This window comes from Narcine bancroftii, chromosome 10, assembly GCF_036971445.1.
Source record: "Narcine bancroftii isolate sNarBan1 chromosome 10, sNarBan1.hap1, whole genome shotgun sequence".
Lineage (NCBI taxonomy): Eukaryota > Metazoa > Chordata > Chondrichthyes > Torpediniformes > Narcinidae > Narcine > Narcine bancroftii.
In genome coordinates this window covers 29,428,679-29,451,284 of record NC_091478.1, presented here as the reverse complement: position 1 = coordinate 29,451,284, position 22,606 = coordinate 29,428,679, and the positions used below count along the sequence as shown (strand labels likewise).

At 45.4% G+C, this 22,606-nt stretch overlaps 1 protein-coding gene across 2 annotated transcripts in view; it reads right to left on the bottom strand.

Moving 5' to 3' along the window:
* LOC138744367 (STE20-like serine/threonine-protein kinase) overlaps positions 1-22,606 on the bottom strand; it is a 105,322-nt gene that overhangs the window by 33,814 nt on the left and 48,902 nt on the right. For both annotated transcript variants that reach the window (XM_069900413.1, XM_069900414.1), the window contains exons 2-11: positions 20,510-20,674; positions 19,457-19,505; positions 16,500-16,649; positions 15,746-15,818; positions 15,165-15,359; positions 13,685-13,766; positions 9,769-9,900; positions 6,909-8,003; positions 4,827-4,957; positions 4,209-4,332 (exon numbers count right to left, since the gene is read on the bottom strand). In XM_069900413.1, coding sequence (XP_069756514.1) covers positions 4,209-4,332; positions 4,827-4,957; positions 6,909-8,003; positions 9,769-9,900; positions 13,685-13,766; positions 15,165-15,359; positions 15,746-15,818; positions 16,500-16,649; positions 19,457-19,505; positions 20,510-20,674 — 2,196 coding nt within the window. The remainder of the gene's footprint in view (positions 1-4,208; positions 4,333-4,826; positions 4,958-6,908; positions 8,004-9,768; positions 9,901-13,684; positions 13,767-15,164; positions 15,360-15,745; positions 15,819-16,499; positions 16,650-19,456; positions 19,506-20,509; positions 20,675-22,606) is intronic.

Here is a 22,606-nt window from a genome sequence, read left to right as displayed (position 1 = left end):
ATTAGCAGAACAGGTACCGAAAATGGTAAATTTAGACCAAACTGGATTTATCAAAAAAAGACGCACAACAGACAATATTTGTAAATTTATTAGCTTAATTCATGCAGTAGAAGGAAATAAAGCACCGGCAGTAGCAGTTGCTTTAGACGCAGAGAAGGCCTTCGACAGAGTAGAATGGAATTACTTGTTCAAAGTATTGCAAAAATTCAGTTTACCGGAGAAGTATATTAATTGGATTAAAGCATTATATAAGGGACCGTTAGCGAAAGTGACAGTAAATGGACATGTATCAAAGCAATTTAACTTAAGCAGGTCAACGCGGCAGGGATGCCCACTATCACCATTATTGTTTGCGCTAGCTATAGAACCACTAGCAGAATCGATAAGAAGAGATAATAATATAAAAGGAATAAAAATAAAAGACAGGGAATATAAAATCAGTCTGTTTGCGGATGATGTGATAGTGTACTTAACAGAACCAGAACTATCAATAAAAGAACTATATAAGAAATTGAAGGAATATGGAGAAGTGTCGGGATACAAGATAAACGTAAATAAAAGTGAAGCAATGCCTATGAATAACGCGGATTTCTCAAAATTTAAGGAGGAATCCCCATTCAGATGGCAAACGCAGGCAATAAGATACCTAGGTGTGCAAATAAACAAAAATCTAGGCCAATTATATAAACTCAATTACAATCCACTAATGAAAAAATTACAGGACGATTTAGAGCATTGGAAAGAGCTACCACTAACACTGATAGGAAGGATAAACTGTATTAAAATGAACATTTTTCCAAGGATACTATACTTATTTCAGGCATTGCCAATACAACTGACAGAAAAATTCTTCAAAGAGTTAAAGAAAATAATAAGGAGATTTTTATGGAGAGGGGGGAAACCGAGGATAGCACTAGACAAATTAACAGAATGGTATAAACAAGGAGGCTTACAATTGCCAAACTTCAAAAATTATTATAGAGCCGCACAATTAAGGTACCTATCAGATTTTTATCAAACAAGGGAAAAACCAGACTGGACGAGACTAGAATTAGATAAAATAGGGGAAAAGATACCTGAACACATATTATATAAATGGGACGAAAAATTGGTACAACATAGAACTTCTCCAGTATTACACCATCTCCTCAATATATGGAAGAAGATTCATGTAGAAAGAAATAAAATAAATTACCAAATACCAAAACTAATATTGACGCAAAATAAGCTACTCCCTTTTACAATAGACAACCTTGCCTTTAGAAAATGGGAAAAAAAAGGGATTAAAAGAATAGAAAATTGTTTTTCAGGAAGTAGATTCTTATCCTTTGAACAAATGAGAGATAAGTACAATATAACGGGAGATACAGCGCTGGCATATTACCAACTGAGATCCTACTTGAAAGATAAATTAGGAAGCAACTTGAGTTTACCAGAGGGAAGTAACCTTGAATATGTGATTACAGATACAATGTTAATCAAAAGATTTATAAAAAATATGTATATTAAACTGCAAGAAAAGGAAAATGAGGAAACAAATGGTAAAACTAAACAAAAATGGGAACAAGATTTAAATATAAAGATAAAAAAGGAAACATGGGAGAAGTTATGCTCTGGAACGATGAGAAATACAATAAATACGAGGCTGCGTATGATACAATATAATTGGTTACACAGACTATACATTACACCGCAAAAGTTAAATAAATGGGACCCAACAGTATCTGATAGATGTTTTCGATGTAAAAAAGAAAGGGGAACAACAATTCATGCAATCTGGACATGTGAGAGAGTAGAAAAATTTTGGGATGATCTCAATCAGATATTAAATAAAATAACAGAAAACAATATACCAAAGAATCCAGAGATCTTTCTCCTAAGTAACATAAAAAATAAAGAATTTGGAATTGACTTGGAGGATGCACAAAAAAGATTTGTTAAGATAGCCCTAGCTGTAGCAAAAAAATGTATTATGTCAACCTGGAAATTGGAAGATAATTTGAAAATACAACAATGGTATATAGAAATGAATAAATGTATTCCATTAGAAAAAATAACATATAGTTTAAGAAATAATATTGAAATATTCGAACAAGTATGGGAGCCTTACATTAAATACAATAGCGAAAACCTACCGGGAACAAACATTACCTAAGTTGATGGAAGGAGAAGAAAAGAAAAGAATGGACTCAGTAGAATTTCTGGTGTATTTTTGTTGAATGACAACATTGTCTAACTGAATTAATGCAACCTAGATTGTATAACTAAAATGGATGAGAGGGGGGGGGATGGGGGGGTGGCTTGGGAGGAGGGAGGGGGGAGGGAGAAAAAGTCACTGTAAATGTGTGGAAAAGAAAAAGTGTATATCATGGCTATTGTGATTTATGGTGTGAAAAATAAAAAATTTTAAAAAAAAAAAAAAAGCACCACTTACTAATCACAGGGCACTGATGGCATAGGGATTACTTAAAGTGGTGTGCAAGTGGAAAGTAAAAGATTGAGCACCACTGGACTAGATGGACTGAAGGGCCTGTTTCTATGGTGTCATGCTTCATGGTTCTATGGATAGTACAGTGGGAATCTGCCATAGGGATAGAGAGGTGGCCAATGGGGACACAGTCAAAATAGGTAGGCAACCAAACTGAAAGAAATCCTCAATAGAACTGAATAGAAACCAACTCAGCAAGAACAGGCCCTGATATAGTAGAGAAAACGGCTGTGGAGAAAGTTAACAGGCAGACAACAGGATGCATACATGACTGACAAATGGTATCTCATCAACCTGTAGATTCCAACACCAGGACCACTGTTGTTCACATACAGAGCTAATCTGGACCTAGTTACAAAGGTGGGGGGGTATCAATGTTTTTTCTTTGAAATCAAGTGACACCCTGAAGGCAAAAGCAGAACAGAATAATATTCAACATCTGGTAGTTGTAGTAGTTTGCTCACTGAACCAACAGCAGAGTCTTGGACCAGCAATTGTTGAGATGAGCAGCTGAGGAATTTAAACCCAAGGGAATAAATATAGAAATTTAAAAATGTCTTGTCCCAAACAAACAGACCGGGTTAAAGATTCCTCTGGATCATGAATGTGGTTTGAAGAAGGAAATCTGCACTTTTGACTTGGTCTTGCCTACATGCGACCACACTCCCTCCCTGAAGTACATCAGTGACCTAGAGCAGTTTGTGACACCAGAAAAGTGAGCAATTCTTTATCACATATCCTCCGACATGTGTCAGAAAAATCTATGGAACGAGAGTCCTTCTTGCTCTCTGCCCCTTCAGAGACTGGATACCTGGCTCCCACAAACCAGTTTCCAGCAGCCCACAGCCTGAGTAGGTCCCTCCGTCTCCAGCAGCCAGTGGAGGTCCTTCAATCTTGAACCCCCTGCTGGACCACTGCCATTGTCTCCTTCCTGATTATCTCCCAGTCTTCTCCTTGATCAGTGAGGTGTGAGGGGCGGGGGTTGATCTCCCATTTTGTAGCCCAGTATTGGTCAATATCCCTGGAGCCCATGCTCTGTTAGCAAGCATGGGCACCATCATCTTGGTAATGGACCTCTATGGTTTTCAAGATCTTAAAAAAAAAACCCACACCATTGGCCAGTTCAACAGACTGCTTAAGGCCTGTATGGGGCTATTGGAGTAATAACCAGGAAGTGGGGCCCTGTGGAGGAGCTGTGTCTCTCCCCTCTCCTACAGTTTCAGCAGCACTGCTGCCATTTTTGCCTTTGCTCCATACCAATTGATCCATTTCTGTAACTTTGTGCTTTGTATGTACATTGTACTCTGTATGAGATGTCTACTGATCTGCTCGTAAAACAACCTGCACTGTGGTAGATGTGACAATAAACATGAAAATATGCCAATGGTGGCTCGTGGCAGTGATTTAGAAATGTGCATTGGAGAAGCAACGTTCAACATTGCCCTAATGAGGGGTGAAATGTGGATCGATCAGTGGGAAGGTGCCGAATGAACAAACCGACCCATGAAACTGGCAATGATTTGGGCTGAGACGGAACATCCAAAAGGTTCAAACTAGCTCAGGTAACAAGGTGATCCCATTACTCCTTGCCCATGTACAGCTGACTAACATATCTGGTCAGCTACACTGACCTGACATCGTAGGAGCCACACAGAAAGAGCCAATCCCGACTGCCACACTGACAGCTCCCTGATCTCATGATTGCCGATGAAACACTCACCGCCATCTCCTGTTCAAAGCGGCGGAAGATTTGCTCGCGCTGCTGTTGCAGCTTGTTGCTGAGCTGCTGTTGGGTACGTTGCTCTTCCTTTTGAAGCAGCCGCAGCTCACGTAATTCCTGGCGCCTGCACAGAGAGGGCAGTGAGACATCAATGGGGTTGCAGACACCAACACAAGGAGATCAGGAGACATCATAATTCAGGGGGAGCCGCCACCACTAATGGGGAATGGCTGACAGACACAGGGAGCTGCCACCACTCATGGGGAGTGTGTCACTAACACAGAGAGACTCTGCCATTCAAGGGGAGTGTGTCACAGTCATGGGAGACATCACCATTCATGAGTTCACCTTATGGAAAACCTGGAGATCTCTGTCAACTGAGGATTCTTTATGGGAGAGAATTTCTGGCTGTGGGGCAGATTACTGGAAGATGCAACATCCTTACATTGGTGGAAAAGGCTTGTTTAAGGAGCCTCTGTGAAATCAAACATAACAAAAATCCAAGGAATTTAAATATTGTAACCACTCTAATCTCCTGTTGACTACCACTGGTCCAGGATAAGAAGCAGATCAGAACGTCACTAACATGACCCAACGGCGCAAGGATGCATCACCTACCTGAGGTACCTCATTTCCTCATTGTTTTTGTCATTGTCAGTAACAATTTTTGATGTTGTCACTTTGACCTCCACACCATCCACCATAAATTTTCTTGTTTTCTTCAGTGTCTTTTTTTGCTGTCTCAATTCCTGACGTGTTTACAAAGAGAATAACCAATGAGTGTGTGAAACAGCCTTTAGTACATTTCCAGCATCCATCCTAAGGTGCATACCTTGACTATCAATGGAACCCTGCAAGTAATTGATGTCCATCGATTTGCTTTTAAAACTTTGCTTATCTTTCTGTTTAAAAAAAAAATCAAACCATGGCATGGACACTGGGATCACCCAGTTATTTATCTTTTGTAAACAGAAATGCTAAATTGGAGGAGTACAGAGTTCAATTCTTTCCACAATCATCCAATATCCAGAGAGAAATCCAACGAATACTGGAAGTCTGGAGTACAAGCAGGACGGTGTAGTAACATATGGAGTAGGCAGCGCCATTGAAGACACCGTTAACACTTCACGTCAATGGCTTTCTAGGTTACCATTCAGAAACAGAAGTCAGCCATTTCCATGCTCGTCCATTCTGTATACAGCAGCATTCACCCTGTACAAAGTGCTTAATAAAAGCATGCACACCTTCAACTTTATCATGAAGTTTACCCATCCTGAAGGGACATCAGAAAGGATAGGATGATCATCACTACAAACCCTGACACCTTTGCCTCACGCACTCTGTGCCCCGTTGGCCTGTATAACCCTGGTATAACTGAGATCCCAGAGCCAACTAGCCCATCCGACGTGATGAAGCAAGTGACCTTGGATGAAAGATCATGTATTCAAGATTTGAGGTGAATGGTGTGTGGGAAAGATGCAGCATCTTATCATGGACTCTGAGAGCCTTTGACTGAATGCCTGGAGAGGTAAAAGTGCCATCAGAATCAAAGGGGGAATGTGTAGCAACTATTAACAACATTAAACCAGAGACACCGTTCTTGGTCCGAGACCAGTGCCATCCCAAATGTCATGTAATGGGGCAACAATAGTGCAATGTTGCCACATGAATGGTGCTGACATAGAACAGGACTGGAGCAGGATACCATCTGTGCTGAACATGATGCCAAATTAAACTGATCCCATTGCCTGCACATGATTCATATCCCTCCATTCGCAGCCTATCCACTGTCTGTCGAAATACCCCTTAAATGTTGCTCTTGTATCTGCTCCCACCACCTCCCCATTCCAGACCCCTCCCACTCTCTGTGCACAAAGATTTGCCTCACACTCTCCTTTCAATTTTCCCCTCTCATCCTAAATCGACATCCACTAATACTGGACATCCGTGGGAAAGGGCTGCGACCCCGATCCTTCCCCTTCATGCTTTTATATCCTTCCTTCAGGTCCAAACCTCCAGAAGAAACTAACTTGATTCAACACTCCAATCCAGGCAATGATCAGGTGAACCTCCTGACCGATCTGTGATCCAGACCCCATGTCCCAGACACACTGATTGATTTATGATCCCAGTCCCCATGTTCCAGTCACACTGACCGAGCTGGGATCCCAGTCTCCGTATCCCAGCTAGTTCTGAGCCTGTGATCAATAAAGTAAGACCAGGTATTGGAGAAAAAAGCGTCTCTCAGTTTGCAGGATCAGAAGTGAGTAAAGCAGGAGAAAGGCATCCTAGAGCTTGACCTTGAAGTTTTAGAGGACTCAGAGGTACTTGTACAAATCTCAAGGCCATTGGTTGCATGAGCAGTCTTTGTGGATACCTGTTGAAATGCACATGCACCCTCCATTCTGCACATGGCAATGAATCTGACAAATAGGGCCCCTGCTGCCTGCAATTCCTGAATTAGGGTAATAGTTTACAAGGGAGCCCCCAGCACTGCCTTGAAACTGGCATGAACTAATTTTATTCAAGTATGAGCTTTCTAAAAACATCAGGGAGATTGGTGGGATGTAAATTCTGGAAGATTGATGCAGAATTTCCAAGCATAGCTATTCTGGCATCAAGTTGACCAACAGAGAAGGAATTAGGGGCAATGTATTTTAAAAAAAACCCAGTAACCTTGTTCCCACGCAGGATCTTTACCTGGAGGGAGATGGATCCGGTGTCCTTGTTACGAGACAGGAAGTTGGAGATGGACAGGTTCAGATCAATGCTGCTACTATCTGCCATCGACCCACTGCCAGAGTCTGTATCTCTCTCCTCTTTACTTGCACTCTTGCATGGAGGAGCAGGCTCCAGATTTTCTTTTGTCTCCTCATTGGCATTGCTGATGTCAGGGGTGGTTTCTGGCTTTGTTTCCTCCTGTCTCACATTCTCAGCTTCTTTCACAGCAACCTGTGTCTCACTGCACTCCCCGCCCTCCAATGAGGACAGACTGCTTCCAGGGTGGGTTTTTGCCTCTCTGTCCAGCTCCTCTGCCTTGACAGTCTCTGCTTGTGTACCCCCTCCAACACCCTCTGCTGGGCTGCTGGAGGTGACTCCCGCATCCTCAGACCGCTCCTCCTGCTTTCCTTCTTCGTTTGGAGGAGCAGGAATGCTCACAGCCTGCTCTCGTTCCTTCTCCTGTGTATCACCAGCCCTAGTTTCTGGGCCTGCTGGTGCCACGCTCTCTTTCTCTGTTATGTTGACCTCCTCGGTCACAGCGGGGCCTGCTTTCTTGGCAGCTTTGTCCACTTGCTCCACCAGCTCAGGATGGCTCACCTTATTACTTTCCTCAGCTGTCACCCCATTAACTTCCTCCTTCTCCTCTTCACCATTTCTCTTCTCTCCCTTTTCACTCTCAGGTCCTACAATATCTTCTTCCTTCAGATGTTCTTCAAGGCTACTCCCAGTCCCTGGGTGCTCTGCACTGGGTGCCACAACTGTAGCCTTCTCCTCAGCTGAAGCAGGTACTGATGTGTCAGGGTCTGGGTTCTCGCTGCCTGCTCTCAGCTCTTCGTTACTACTGTCAGTGGCGTGGTTCTCCATCATCCGCTCACTCCCGGGTTTCTCATTCTCACTGGTACCTATCCCCTCATCCGACAGCTTGTCGCTACCCATGTCCATGATCTCCTCCGTCGCCTCAGTTTCCGTTTTCTCAGACACGGATTCAAGGATCGAGGGAGACTGGGAGAGTTTCTCATCCTCAGAACTGGCCGTGCTGATGTCTGAAGGAGCACGTTTATGTCCAGGCAGAGCCTATGGAGAAATAGCATCAGAACTCAGTTGTTGCCTTGTTCCAGTCCACCGTTAACCCAGAACAACATATTACATGCACGATAATGTTTGAAGATACAGGACTAAGACAAGCAACAGTAAGTACCAGGGGAGGTGCTCAATAGTTGTGTGCCGTGAACAATTTGTGGGAGAAAATCCATTGGTGATGGCAACCACTGAGCAACAGTGTTTGAATGGCACAGCAGGGGAATAGGCCCTTCAGCCCAACCCTTCTGTGCTGGCATCCACCAGAGTCTCAGAGCCCAGGAGCAAGCCCTTCACCGAACCCCTCCATGCTGGTATCCACCAGAGTCACAGACCATGGGAGCAGGCCCTTTGGCCCAACACCTCCGTGCTGGCATCTGCCAGAGTCCTAGAGCATGGGAATAGGTTCAGCACTGACCAACAAGCACCCATTTACACTGCTGCCACACTAATTACATTTTAATATTCTCCCACATTGCACCAGATTGCCCCCCTCACCTATACAACAGGGGTATGTTACAGCAGCCATTCACAGGAAGGATGGCATTCAGCTAGAAGGTGCAGGGGAGATTCCCCAGGATGTTGTTGGGACTGAAACACTCGAGTTATGAAGAGAGGCAGGAACATAGGTGGCTGAGGGGGGACCTCAGTGGCTTGTCATTTGTGAGGGGCATTGGTAAGGTAAATAATCACAGCCTTTTTTCCAGGGTAGACAAATCTAAAATTACAGGGCACAGATTTAAGGTGAGACGACAAAGATTTAAAAGGGACCAGAGGGGCACCTTTCTCACAGAGGGAGATAGGTATGTAGAATGAGTTGCTAGAGGTATTGTAAAAGACGGGAATATGGACAGGAACGGACCAGAGGGACAAGGGTCAAAAAAAGCAGGCAATGGGGTTTGTGCAGATAGGCATCTTGGGCAGTATATACGAGTTGGGCCAAAGGACCAGTTTTCCAGCAGTAGAATGACGAATCTCTGACATTTCCCCTTCAGAATGCATGCTTTAACCAGGCTAAGCCAAGAAATGCCTGGGGTCAGATTTCTTCTGGACCACAGATTTGCTTCCCAACCCGCTGCCCCCCAGTTGTATGGCTCGCTCCACATCACCCTCTTGGTACATTCCCTGCTCACATGGGCACATGGCTTTCTGCTATCAGCTGATGTATGCAGCACCTTATTGTGGGAATATCTCAATGCAATGGCTGTCCAGGGAGGTGGATGTGGGCTGACAGAGTGATAGGGTGATGAGAAGAGTTACAGGGGCTGTGCCAGGGAAGGTTGTGAGGAAAGACTGGAAAAGGTGAAGATTGTTCTTATTGAAACAACAGAGGCAGAGAGAAAACCTAACTGCGTAGAGTGAACAAAGAATATACTTCCCTTAGGTCAAAAAACAGCAGGCATTACCTTCATACAATTGATAAAGATATGGAGGAGAAAACAGAGAAAGTTTATCACCCAGAGGGGGCTGTGGGTCTGGAGTTCACTAAGCTGAAGAATGTCTTGACGATGCCCAAGTGTTGTTGATTAGCTGTCTACAGGTCTAGAATGCCGTGATTTGGACAGACAGCTCCTCCTTGACAACAAAGATACAGTAGGTTGAATAGCCTTCTTCTGCGACCTAAACCTAATGCAGCCCAAATCTGAGCGAAGGATGGATAGGTTCAGGAACTGGGGATACACCACATTGCAGCAAAAGGGATTGCATTAACCAACCACCAGTGGTAACTGGATGCCCGATGCTGGCAGGTTTCTGCACTCACCACTGTACTCTCCGAATCCTCCTCCTCTTCATCCTCCTTGCTCTCTTCGATCTCCTCTGTCACCTCTGCCTTTGCCTCCGCGATCAGCTCCCTCACTGGTTTATTGCTGTTAACATTTGCCACAAATGGATGCTGCGAAGAAAGGAGGGCATAGTTACAATCAGACAGAAGCAAGTCCTCCATTGTTGCTGCTGCCCATGACAGGGCATAAGAACTGTACCAGGCAGTGTCTGTAGTACAGCCAGGAACAGCAACACATGGCCCTTTCAAACTGCTGTGTAAAATGGGGTTAACAGGGCAATTTGCCCAGTTAGTGCCCCAGTTACCCAGCAGTTAGAAAGGGTCTGACCCAGTCAACCCCATTGGAACCCAGAGAATCGTGTCCACAGGTGACTTGAAAACAAGAAAGTCCAACTCACTTATTCCGGTGACATCAGTGCTTGTGTGCGTGTGTCACCAGGCAGCCAGCATCTGAACACCCAGCGGTATTTTTGGTGAGTATGAGATGTGTCATTGCGGGAGTGGGATCCCCCTTAAATTTCTGGGTTAGCGATTTACTGGGTTGATCCCCCTGCAATTTAAAAGGTGCTTCCAACACCTTTGCCCCAGTAATCGCACCTGGATCCCAGGAGGGCTACCCAGGTGCTACAGTTTAAAAGAGGCTACTGGCAGAGCATTATGCTGATAAGAGACATGAAGGTTCTGTGGCATTTCCAGAGAAGTGTCCTTGCATCAATTTTACTGTGGCATCAAACACAAGCAGAAAGAAAGCTGGAAATCTGAAGCTCAATCAAAAGTACGCAGGCCAGTATTCAGAAGGAGGAGTTAGATGTCATGGAAAGTGCAAGGTTTAATAAGTATGTCAGTAATATATCTTTACCTCCTATGGATTCTTTGTGACCTTCTGAGTTCCTCCAGCATTTCTGTGTTTTTAACTAAATTATAGTGTCTGCAGGTCCCTTGGATGGAAGGCTGGGGAAGACTACAGAAACATGAGAACAAAGATGACTCTTTTTTGGACAAGCAGCCCAGGCAGATCAGCAAGCACATGGATGCTGAGTGAATGGAAGAACTAAGAATTCCTCTGCACAACATTCTTGCTACCAGGGGTTAGGCTGACAAAGTACATAGTGAAACTGATCCCAGTACAGCTACACACATCATAAGTATGGAACCAACATGCACTCAATGTACTCACAGAGGCAGGGGGTGTTGGCCCAAAACAGCACAGTCCGATAGACATGAAGCTATTATTTTCCTGATTATCTTCAAAGAATAGGACAGACACAACTTGAGGCACCTCCTTCTCCCTTCTCTCAGCTGTTCCTCTCTATTTCTAAATCTGCCCATTCTGACTGGCTGCTCTGATATAGAAACCAGTTGTTGTACAGAATGAGTTGCCCATAAATTCTGACAGGCCAGTCAAGTTCCAGCATGGACCGGGAGCACAGAAATTCCCATGTTTGCCTGTCCAAGGCACTAGAGTTCATTCCTGACTGCCCATCATTCTGAACCCTGGACCACAAGAAGAAACCAGTTCCCATTGCTGTATACATTAGAACAGAATAAATGGGAGCAGGAGTCAGTCAACCAGGCTGTTGTGCCTGCTCCACCATTCTGCCTTCTCCCCATATCTCTTAGTTCCCCTCCTGCCTTTTAAATATGTTTACTGCTTCCTTGGGCAGAGAGTTCCACAGATTCACCATTCTCTGGGAGAAGCAGTTCCTCCTCAGCTCCATCCTAAATCTTCTCCCTGAATCTTGAGGCTACTTGCCCTCATTCTAGTATCATGCATTTTATCAATCCCATTTACAATTTTATATGTTCCCCTCTCATTATTCCAAATACCAGCGAGTACAGTCCCAGGTGACTCAATCTCTCCTCACAGGAATTAATCTGAAATTTTGACACCATGTGCATTCAAGTTCTGATTTATCACTGATCCCTTCAGGTAGTAGGTTCAGAAGCCCAGCACCTCTGGGTTCAAGAACAGTTTCTTTCCAACAGTTGTCAGGCTCTTGAACCTCCCCTTGTTACACTGATCGCAGATTGCTCTGACACCATAAAAGGATTGTCTGCGCTATTGTAATGTCACTTTTTTTAAAAAAACTCTCGCATTGTCCGATGGTAACTGAATATTTTGTATTTATTATCTATTTTTAATTTAATGAATTATCCTCTTGTTTTTGTTTTTAAAAAGTATCTGTGTGGCTGCAGCAAGGAAGAATTTTGCTGCATCGGTACATTGTACTTATGTATATGACAATAAACTCTCACCCTTATTATGTCACCAAGAATATTTGCACAGAGGATATTTTGTAAGAAAAATAAAGGCTTATTGGTGTGAGGTAGGGAGGATTAGATTGTGGTAAAAACACAAGAAATTCTGGAGGTCTCACAGTGCCCATAGGAGATAAAGATATTTAACCAATATTTTGAGCCTGAGCCCTTCTTCAAGGTAGGAGTAAAAAGTAGGCAGGCACCGGGGTTAAAAGGCTGGGAGAAAAGAATGGGCAGGGACAGGAAATGTGAGAATTGAAAGGGGAGGGAGGGAAAGGAGACAGAGAGAAAAGGGAAAAAAGAGACAGAACCAGAGGAAAGGTGACATAGGGAATAGATAGGGGTTGGTGGGGGGGGGGGGGGAAAGAGGAAACTGGAAACCAGAAAAGTCAATGTTAATGCTATCTGGTTGGAGGGTGCCCAGTCAGAATACAAGATGTTGTTCCTCTAGTCTGACAGCGCAGAAGACTATGGGACAGGGAATTAAAATGGTTGGCCACTAGGAGGTCCCCCCTCTTTTGCTGCAGACAGCCATGGTGCTCAATGAAGCAATCTCCCAATCTGCGCCAAGTCTCTCCAATGTAGAGGAGACCACAAAGGGAACACCAGACCCAGTACATGACCCCTGCATATTCACTTGAAATGTTGCTTCACTTGGAACGACTGTTTGGGTCCCTGAATCGTGGTAACAGAGGAGCCGTGGGCATAAGTGCAGCACCTCCTGCAGTCACAGGCGTAGTGCAAAGGAGATGGTTGGTGGGAAGGAAGGAATGGACGAGGGAGTCACTGAGGGAGTGATCCCTGTGGAAAGGGGAGGAAAAGGGAAGATTATCATGACCTGAAGGGCCTGTATGTTCCATGCTCTATAAGATATTGGATCTTTAAAGGTGGGAATGAACCTGCCCACACTTCTCCTCACATTCACACACTTCCATCTGTGTGTCTTTACCACCAATCGTTGTAAAATACGAAAGATATATGGGGTAGCATGGTTAGCACAATCCCGTTATTGTGCCAGTGATCGTGACCAGGCTTTGAATCTGCCATTATCTGTAAGGAGTTTGCACATTCTCCCCTTGTCTGTGTGGGTTTTCTCTGGGGGCTCCAGTTTCCTTCCACCTTTCAAAACATACCGGGGGTTGGAGGTCAATTGGGCAGCATGGGCTCGTGGGCCAAAAGAGCCTGTAACTGTGTCGAATATCTAAATTTAATTCTAAATTTTAATTTAGTGCATCCTGAGTATTTTGCGCTCAGGTGGGATATGAACCCAGAAACTCCCGATTCATTTGCAGAATGGTTGTCAGTGCCTTGAGTGCTGCTTTTCACCCCTGCCCTTCAAATAAACAATAAACAGGGCACATTCGAGCTCCACTCACCAAAGAGCACCTTTATATCACAAAAGGTGGATGGAGTGTGGAGCACATTGCCAGAAAAAAATGGTTGAGATTGGACAATGGTAAGGTTGGCAAAACATTTAGATAGGCCCATGACCTGGAATGTTTAGAGGGAGGAACACATGCAAATAGGACTAGCTTGGGTGTGGACCTTGGTCAGCACAGAGACGTTGGGCCATACTGTAAAGCTCCATGACTCTGTTTGCCTCCAGTCTCGATCCATCCCACGATCACACACTCACCTGAAGCAGCTGCTGGCACGACCATCTGTTCTCCACATTCTTGTCCACTGCCTTCTTCAGGAAGTCACTGAATTCAGGAGACCTGCCACAAGAAGCAGCAAGTGGTCAGGGTTTTGCAGAGCAGTCAGATACATCCTTCAGTGACCCAGTGGGTTGTGGGTCAGGCCAGAGAACTGGACTGGTTCCAGGCACAATTAACATAGTGGTTAGCACAACCCTATTCTTTCTTTGGCTTGGCTTCGCGGACGAAGATTTATGGAGGGGGTAAAAAGTCCACGTCAGCTGCAGGCTCGTTTGTGGCTGACAAGTCCGATGCGGGACAGGCAGACACGATTGCAGCGGTTGCAGGGGAAAATTGGTGGGTTGGGGTTGGGTGTTGGGTTTTTCCTCCTCTGCCTTTTGTCAGTGAGGTAGGCTCTGCGGTCTTCTTCAAAGGAGGTTGCTGCCCGCCAAACTGTGAGGCGCCAAGATGCACGGTTTGAGGCGATATCAGCCCACTGGCGGTGGTCAATGTGGCAGGCACCAAGAGATTTCTTTAGGCAGTCCTTGTACCTTTTCTTTGGTGCACCTCTGTCACGGTGGCCAGTGGAGAGCTCGCCATATAACACGATCTTGGGAAGGCGATGGTCCTCCATTCTGGAGACGTGACCCATCCAGCGCAGCTGGATCTTCAGCAGCGTGGACTCGATGCTGTCGACCTCTGCCATCTCGAGTACTTCGACGTTAGGGATGTAAGCGCTCCAATGGATGTTGAGGATGGAGCGGAGACAACGCTGGTGGAAGCGTTCTAGGAGCCGTAGGTGGTGCCGGTAGAGGACCCATGATTCGGAGCCGAACAGGAGTGTGGGTATGACAACGGCTCTGTATACGCTTATCTTTGTGAGGTTTTTCAGTTGGTTGTTTTTTCCAGACTCTTTTGTGTAGTCTTCCAAAGGCGCTATTTGCCTTGGCGAGTCTGTTGTCTATCTCATTGTCGATCCTTGCATCTGATGCACCATCTCGGCTGCACCATTTCATCACAACCCTATTACTAAGGCACGGTTAGCATAGTGTTTAGTGCAACACTATTACTAAGACACTGTTAACACAACACTATTACTAAGGCACGGTTAACATCGTGGTTAGGACCACACTAAGGCATGGTTAGCGTAACACTAGCACTAAGACACAGTTAGAATAGTGGCTAACACAAGACTATTACAGTGCCATAGACCCAAGCTCAAATCCAACACTATCTGTAAGGAGTTTGTACGTTCTCCCCATGACTGTGTGGGTTTCCTCTGGTTTTCTCCCACCCTTCAAAGACGTACAGGGTTGCAGGTTAATTGGTGTATTTCGGTGCCAGGTATTCATGGCAGAAAGGGCCTGTTACCATGCTGTATGTCCAAATTTACAAAAATATCCTGTGCTTCCACAGTGGCACCTGCAGTCAAAACTTTGTTTAACCATTCCACCACTGTGCTCCTGTACACACACTTACCATCGTGATGGCTGAGCAAGAGTGGGGGGATCTGCTTTAGCAATTTTCAGCAGCACTCTCATAGGGTTGAGCTCATGGTGTGGAGGCTCCATCTGGGCCATCTCAATCAGGGTGACCCCCAGGGACCAGATGTCGGCCTTGTAATCATAGGGTTTGTCCTTCGATGTCTCACACATCACCACCTCAGGGGCCATCCTGGAGAGAAACAGACATGACAAGTCACTGCACATCGCCAATGCCACCCAGAGACCACTGGACAGCACGGGCACATGGCAGAATGGCCTCCTTCTGTGCTGTACTCCTGTGACTCACAACACTGCCAAACAGGCACTGACTGATGGAATGCACAGAGCCACAGTGCAGAAACACAGGCTGGTCCAGTTGTAAGCAGCTTCACAATGCAGAAACACAGGCTGTGCATGGAATGATGTATGGAGCCTACCACTTAAAATAAAGGAGAAAAAAAAGTCAGGACACAGGCTGGTCCAGTTCTACATGCAGCCCCACATGAACAGACACAGCCTGATCTATGCCACAGGTCTACCTAGAGCAGAAGCAGGGGAGTGGAAAGTGCATCTTACCAGTACGGTGTGCCAATGAAGGAGTCCCTTCGCTGCAGTGTCCTGCTGTTCTTTGCAGAGACTCCAAAGTCAGCTGTAACACATGAGAAGGTGCTGAGGCTGATCCAGGGAAGGACAGATGGTCATCAAGCTCTTCCCCAATGGTCACATCCCCACACACCATTTCATTGACCCAGGACCAGCTGTCACACTCCAATCAGTGAGACCGTGACAAGTCCAGGACCAGTCACTCACCTACTGACTCCCTGAGCCCAAGACCACTGACCCCAGGACGTGAGATCAAAACCATGAGCCCATAACCAGTTCATCACCCACACCCTCACCCAGCACTCCATGACCAACCCCCCCCACCGATCCCTCCCACCCACTGAACCCCGACCCACCAAACCCCCCCCAACTCCTACCCCCCCCACCCACCCCACAACCCTCATCATTCCCACTGCACTGCTCCCGCACCCTCACCTCCCCACACCATCTTCACAGTTCAATCCCATCACCTTGCCTCACACCCTGGGGAGGAAGGGGGAGAGGGTCACAGGTGGCTGTTGGTCTCTGGGGAGGTGCTGGGGAAGGGATCTCCGGGGAGATCTCCAGGAGATGGTGTCTCCAGGGTGGGTCTTGGAGGGATCTTGGGCGGGGGGGGGGGTTGGGGAAAAAAAAAAAATCAGGGTTGGGGGTGGAGTTTTGTCTCCTGGAAGGACATGGGATCATGCTGGATGCAGGACGCGCTCCCCTTACGGAACAGAGGCTTCACCTAGCTTCACATCTCCTTCCATGGTGAGTAGGATGTTCCCTGCCTTCAGGTCCCGATGGATCACTTTGTTATCGTGCAGGTAGTTCAGTGCTTCCAGAGTGTGCTTGCAAATTACTCGAATCTGGGGCTCCGTCAGTGCCCGCTCCAATTCTAAATCAGCAAGTAACAAGCAGGTTAAAGCCAACAGATATGTCATCTGAAACATGGACAGTTTCCCTCTGCACAGGCACTGCCTGACCTGCTGGGTATCACCACACTGACCCTTATAGGAGTTGCCCAGGTGATGGTGTGTGTCAAGATCCCAGCCCTAACTCTTGCCACCTTCTTTCCCACTGACTGAGCCTATGCTGGAGCAATACCAGCATGTAGCCACAGGAGTCCGCCAGCAAGCCAGGTTTGTGAGACTTCTGAGCAGCCCATGGGGATAAATCAGTTTTTATAAATTGTCCCAGCAAGAGATGTGGACTGACCTCTCCCCACGGATGCTGCCTGACCTACTGTGTCCCTCCAGCAGCTTATTGTTTGTTATTAATACCAGTGTCTGGAGTTCTTGTGTTTCTCCAAGGCAGGTCCCTATTCAATTCAACTCAGGGTACACCTATTTTCAGAGTTCAAGACACTTTCTACCCTCATAAACAAAGTGTTTTTGGTTTGATGTCTGGCTCTGCAGTCTGTACTATTGGATAGTAAACATGAGCAATGAAACCTTGCCTACCACTGACTCCCAGCATACAGAATGGGCCATCAATTCAAAACTGGGAATCAGCACTGTTTGGGACTAGCCCAGGCTTCTCCCTAATTTATTATGGCAAATACTGCTTTTCTTTGACAGGGTTTTGTGAGTGCCTTTTGCAATGCCCAAAGTGCTGAAGGAACAGCAGGAGAGGCAGTATCTGTGGAAGGTGACAGATGGTCAATACCTGAGGAACAGTGACCACAATGTGATAAGACTAGCTGGAAACTACAAAGGGGAAATGGCTGCACATCAACTCAGTTTTGAGTCACACGATCAGAGATGGACATTTGGCCCATCAGGAGCATACTGTCCCATCTACACAAAGACATATTGGACAGCCACGGAAGGAGGAACAGGCTCAGGGAAGGGCAAGCAGAGGCTCTTAGGATTGAAACTGCAAAGATGTAGAGATACATTCCCATAACACAGTGAAATGACCTGCAGTTTCTAAGTATCAGGATATACAGGAAGATGAAAAAACAAAAATCAAACTCAAGAGGAAGATTGATGAGCAGTAACCAACTGGTGTAATGTGAGAAAACAAGAGGAGATGAAAAGGAGGATGAATATATCTACGAGGAGCAAAGAAAAATACTTCAAATCTTCAAAATGTTTTACTTACAAACTTTTTTTAAAACTGTATTTACAGAATTGCAATTTATAGTCATGTTGCACCTTGTTCCGCACAGTACTGCTGCAAAACAACAAATTTTGCGACATATGTTCGTGACAATAAATCTGATTCTGAAAAACCAATCAGCTGGAGGAACTCAGTGGGTCAAGCAGCATCTGTGGGGGTGGGGGGGGGGGGGGGGGAGTGGGGGAGGGAGTCGTTGATGTTTTGGGCTGTCCTTGCCTCAGGATTGAGACTGGAGAGGGAAAGTGGCCAGTGTAAGTGGTCAGGTGAGGGATATTTCTCTGAAGGAATGTCTCGTTAGGAGGGCTGTAGAAGGAAACTGCAGAGGTCCCATGATGGTAATGTTAGGGTGCTGACAAGTGTGTTAGTTAGCCAGTCAACTGGAGAAAACCCACTGAAATCACCATGTTTTAAAAGGGAAACAGGGCCATTCAGCAAAAGTGTAGACTAGTTAAATGAATGATGATCTTTAATTCAAATAAAATTACTATGTATAGAACATAGAAATCTCTTTGTGCCGACCTAATAACCCATTCTATGCCTAGAATTTCCCCACCGCATAACCCTCCATTTTTCTCAGTTCCACGAACCTATCTAATAGTTTCTTAACCTTTTGGACTACAGCCATTTTTAATCTTTCATAATACTGTAAATACTCTGGACTGAGTATGAACCAGCTGCTGGATGGGTTAAAAGCAGTCCTGGAAAATGGGGACATGGAGTTTACGAGTTTGTTCGTAATCCCTGAAAACAGGGACACAGAGTCCAAAGGGTTAAAAGATCCTATGGTACCTGTCTCCACCATCACTGGTGGCAGCAGATTCATGCATCCACATCTCTAACATCCCCCTATGCTTACTCCCAAGCTCCTTAAAACTATGCCCCCTCATGTTAGCCATTTCAGCCCTGGGGAAAAAGCTTCTGGTCATCCACATGATCAATGTTTCTCATCATCTTATACACCTGTATCAGGTCACCCCCTCATCCTCCATCACTCCAAGAAGAAGAGATTTAGAGTGGAGTCATATCCATGTGAGGAGACATAAATATGATACCAATAGACCCTGCTTCATTAAAATTGGCAAAATATGCAAGCAGGTACAAAAAATATTACATAAATATGATACAGTGAAAGGATGGGTCGGGAGGAGAGGGACAGGATCCTCTGATCCACTGACTGAGATGAAATGGAAAGGAGTTACAGAAGGTAGAGGAACCTCTACACTGAGGGAGCTGAGATTGTAAATTCATGCCTCGGGCTTTTGAACATGAGATTGCTGAGGTGGGTAACTGAAAGGATGAGAGGGAAGACACATCATGGCAAGTGAGATTAAAGAACTTGTCTGCAATTGTGCATAAAAGCTAATTATTGGGTTGAGTTGCTATATTTTCATTTCTCCAGACACTCAGCGACTCTGAAGGGACCCTCTTTTGCTTCTCTTGCTCCTATTGTTAGTGTACCAGGCTCATGGCAACACTTTGTTTGCCTTACACGAAACAAAAGTTAAAGTATATCATGTAGGTTATATTTTTTTTAATGTATCATTACGTGACAATAAAAGGATCCTTGAACCTTGTACCTACCCAACATGACTGCATCCACAGCTCCTCCAGCACAGAACTCAATCAGGATCTGTGGGGACAGGGCAGGGGTTAGAAACTCAGGCCAGGGAGCAAGCGTGTGACCAACAGACACACACAATAAAATACTGCAACGTCACAGGGCCTTGGGGAGATCCATTAAGCCTTGTTGCTGCTTTTGGTCACCTCACCTAGAGTGAGAGGGAGTGTGGAGACTGGCCCCAGGGATGGCAGGTAAACTGGGACTGTATCCTCTCCAGTTGAGAAGAGTATGAGATCTCTCTGAAACTAACAGAAATCTTACTGGGCCGGGCAGGGAGAAAGTTTCCCCCAGCTGGGAAGTCTGAAGCTTATTCCACTTCCCACATCATAATGTGAGAGGTGCTGCCTTGAAATGGAAGGTGCCTCTGTAGCTGACCCAATCACAATACCTGTTGTTCTCTCCCTAATGCCAACCTGGAAGTGCACCTCCCTGTGTTTGTCTACTACACTCCCCAATGAATACAATAGCTTCACATTTGCAGGAGTAGCTGCCCAACCAGCTCCACAAAATGCTCTTGATTGTTATGTCATCGTTTTCCCCATCCATGGAGATCGGCGTTAATGATACACCAAGCACAAGCTGATTCAAGAGGAGTTTACAGAATCATAGAGAACAGGAGCAGGAATAGACAATTCAGCCCTTCAACCTGCTCCACCATTCAATGCTACCATGACTGATTACACGACCTCAGCACCCTGTTCCTGCTTTCCCTGTACATGGTTTGATCCCCTCCAGTGCACCATTTGTGGGAGGTGAGAGCAGCTACAAAGATGGATCAGATCCAGAAGACAGCTTCACCACTTCAATGGGAAACTGACCCACTTAATTTGTGGACTTAGAACATATCTAGTAACTGCAAAGAAGTTTATTCCCAGTTGAATCTGCTACAGAAGTGCTGTGCTGAAAGAGCACTGCATTCTCAAAACATCGTCCTTCATCTGATTCAGCCCCAGAAGTGAAAAATCGGTGTTCAAGCCAGCAACACTGTTATATGAGGGAAGGCGGTCTCTTACCCACAACTTGTTTTCATAGTAAAATGAATCGAGCAGCTTGACAATGTGATGGTGATCACAGGATGCCAAGATGTCAATCTCCACAATGTAATCTTCCAGCTCCTCTTCACTCTTGGTTTCAATCACCTTTGCAGCAGCAAGGACTCCTGTCTGTCTGTTCTGTGCCTGTGTAGAGAAGGAATCATGTGTTAGGGGGTGCAGGAAGGTCCGGTGTCATCAACCTGGAAACTAATGCATGAGAACAGTCACACAACAAAGCACAGTGCAGCACAGCACAAAACAATGTGGTGCCAACCTGTCTCACCCTTTCCTCCCTCACAGCACAAAACCTTCCATTTTTATTATGTTCATGTGACTATCCAAGGGCTTAATTTAGAGATTCAGCAGGATATCAGGCGCCAACGGCCCACGAATTCGAACCTGGGCTGCTGGTGCTATGACAGCGTTGCGCTAACTACTAAGGCAACTGTGCCACCCTAAATTTCTCGAGTGTACCAGGCTCCACCACCACTTTTGACAATGCATTCCAGGCACCCACTACTGTCTAAAAAACTTACCACTGACATCTCCCTTAAACTTCCCTCCACTCACCTTAACCCGATGTCTGTATTTGCTATCGTCACCCCAGGAAAACGCTGTTGACTGTCCACCCTATCTTTGCCTCTCATAATCATAAGCCACTTCTCATTCTCCATTGCTTCAAGGAGAGAAGCCCCAGCTTGCTCACTCTTTCATAAAATACATTTTCTAATCCAGACAGCATCCTGGTAAATCCCCTCTGTACCTTCTCTAAAGCTTCCACATCCTTCCTGTAATGAGGTAACCAGACCGAAACATAGTATTTCAAGTGAGGTCTAAGCAGAGTTTTGTAGAGCTGCAGCATTACCTTACAGCTTCTGAACTCAATATCATTCGCCTTCTTAACTACCCTATCAACCTTGAGGCACCTGGACCCCAAGGACTCTTTGTTCCTCCATACTGTTATGAATCCTGCCATTAATCATGTACTCCATCTTCAAGTTCAATCTTCTAAAGTGCCTCACTTCACACTTTTCTGGATTGAACTCCATCTGCCACTTCTTCACCCAGCTTTGCAACCTTTCGATATCCCATTGTAACCTATGACAACCTTCTACCCGATCCACAACACCTCCAACCTTTGTGCCATCTATAAATCTACTGACCCATCCCTCCACTTCTTCATTCAAGTAATTTTTAAAAATGACAAAGAGCAGGGGATCCCAGAACAGATCCTTATAGAACATGACTGACTTTTGGGCAGAATTTGTTCCATCTACTACCATCCTTTGCCTTCTGTGGATAAGCCAATACACATGCCCAGGTTTCCATAGATCTCATGCTTCATGACTCTCTGAATGAGCCTACCATGGGCCATGCGGACAATCCTGAAGACAACTCTGCTTATCCAAATGCTTGAAAATCCTGACCCTAAGAATCCTTTCCTAGTTTGCCCATCACTGATGTAAGACTCACTAGTCTCCAATTCCCAGAATTTTTTTAATTATGTTTGACAAGCAATGGAACATTTGGCATCTTCTAATCCTCTGCAATATTCCTGTAGCCAGGGAGGATGCAAAGCCCCAGCAATCTCTTCCCTTGCCTCCCATTGTAACCTGGGGTATATCACATCTGGTCCAAGTCAGTTATCTATCTAAATGTTTTCAGAAGCTCCAACACTACCTTTTTCTTAGCCTCCACACACTTGCCTGTTCTGCACTGACCACACATTCATCAAGGTTCCTCTCTCTGGTGAACATTTAAGTGAAGTATTCCTTCAGGACCTCTCCTACCTTCTCTACCAACATGCACCCACACCCTCCCCCATATATCCCAACCTGTCCTACCCTCACATGAATCATCCTTCTGTTCTTCATGTTCAAGGAGAATGCTTTAGAGTTTTCCTTATTCTTGCTTGAAAAGATTTTCTCAGGTTCCCTTCTAGCTCTCTTAAGTCTACTTTAAGTGCCTTCCTGGACACCTAATAAATTCATGAGCCCTGCCTGATTGTTGTTTCTTAAACCTTATTTATGTTTCCTTTTCCCTCCTGAATAAATGTTCCTCCTCTCTTGTTCACCT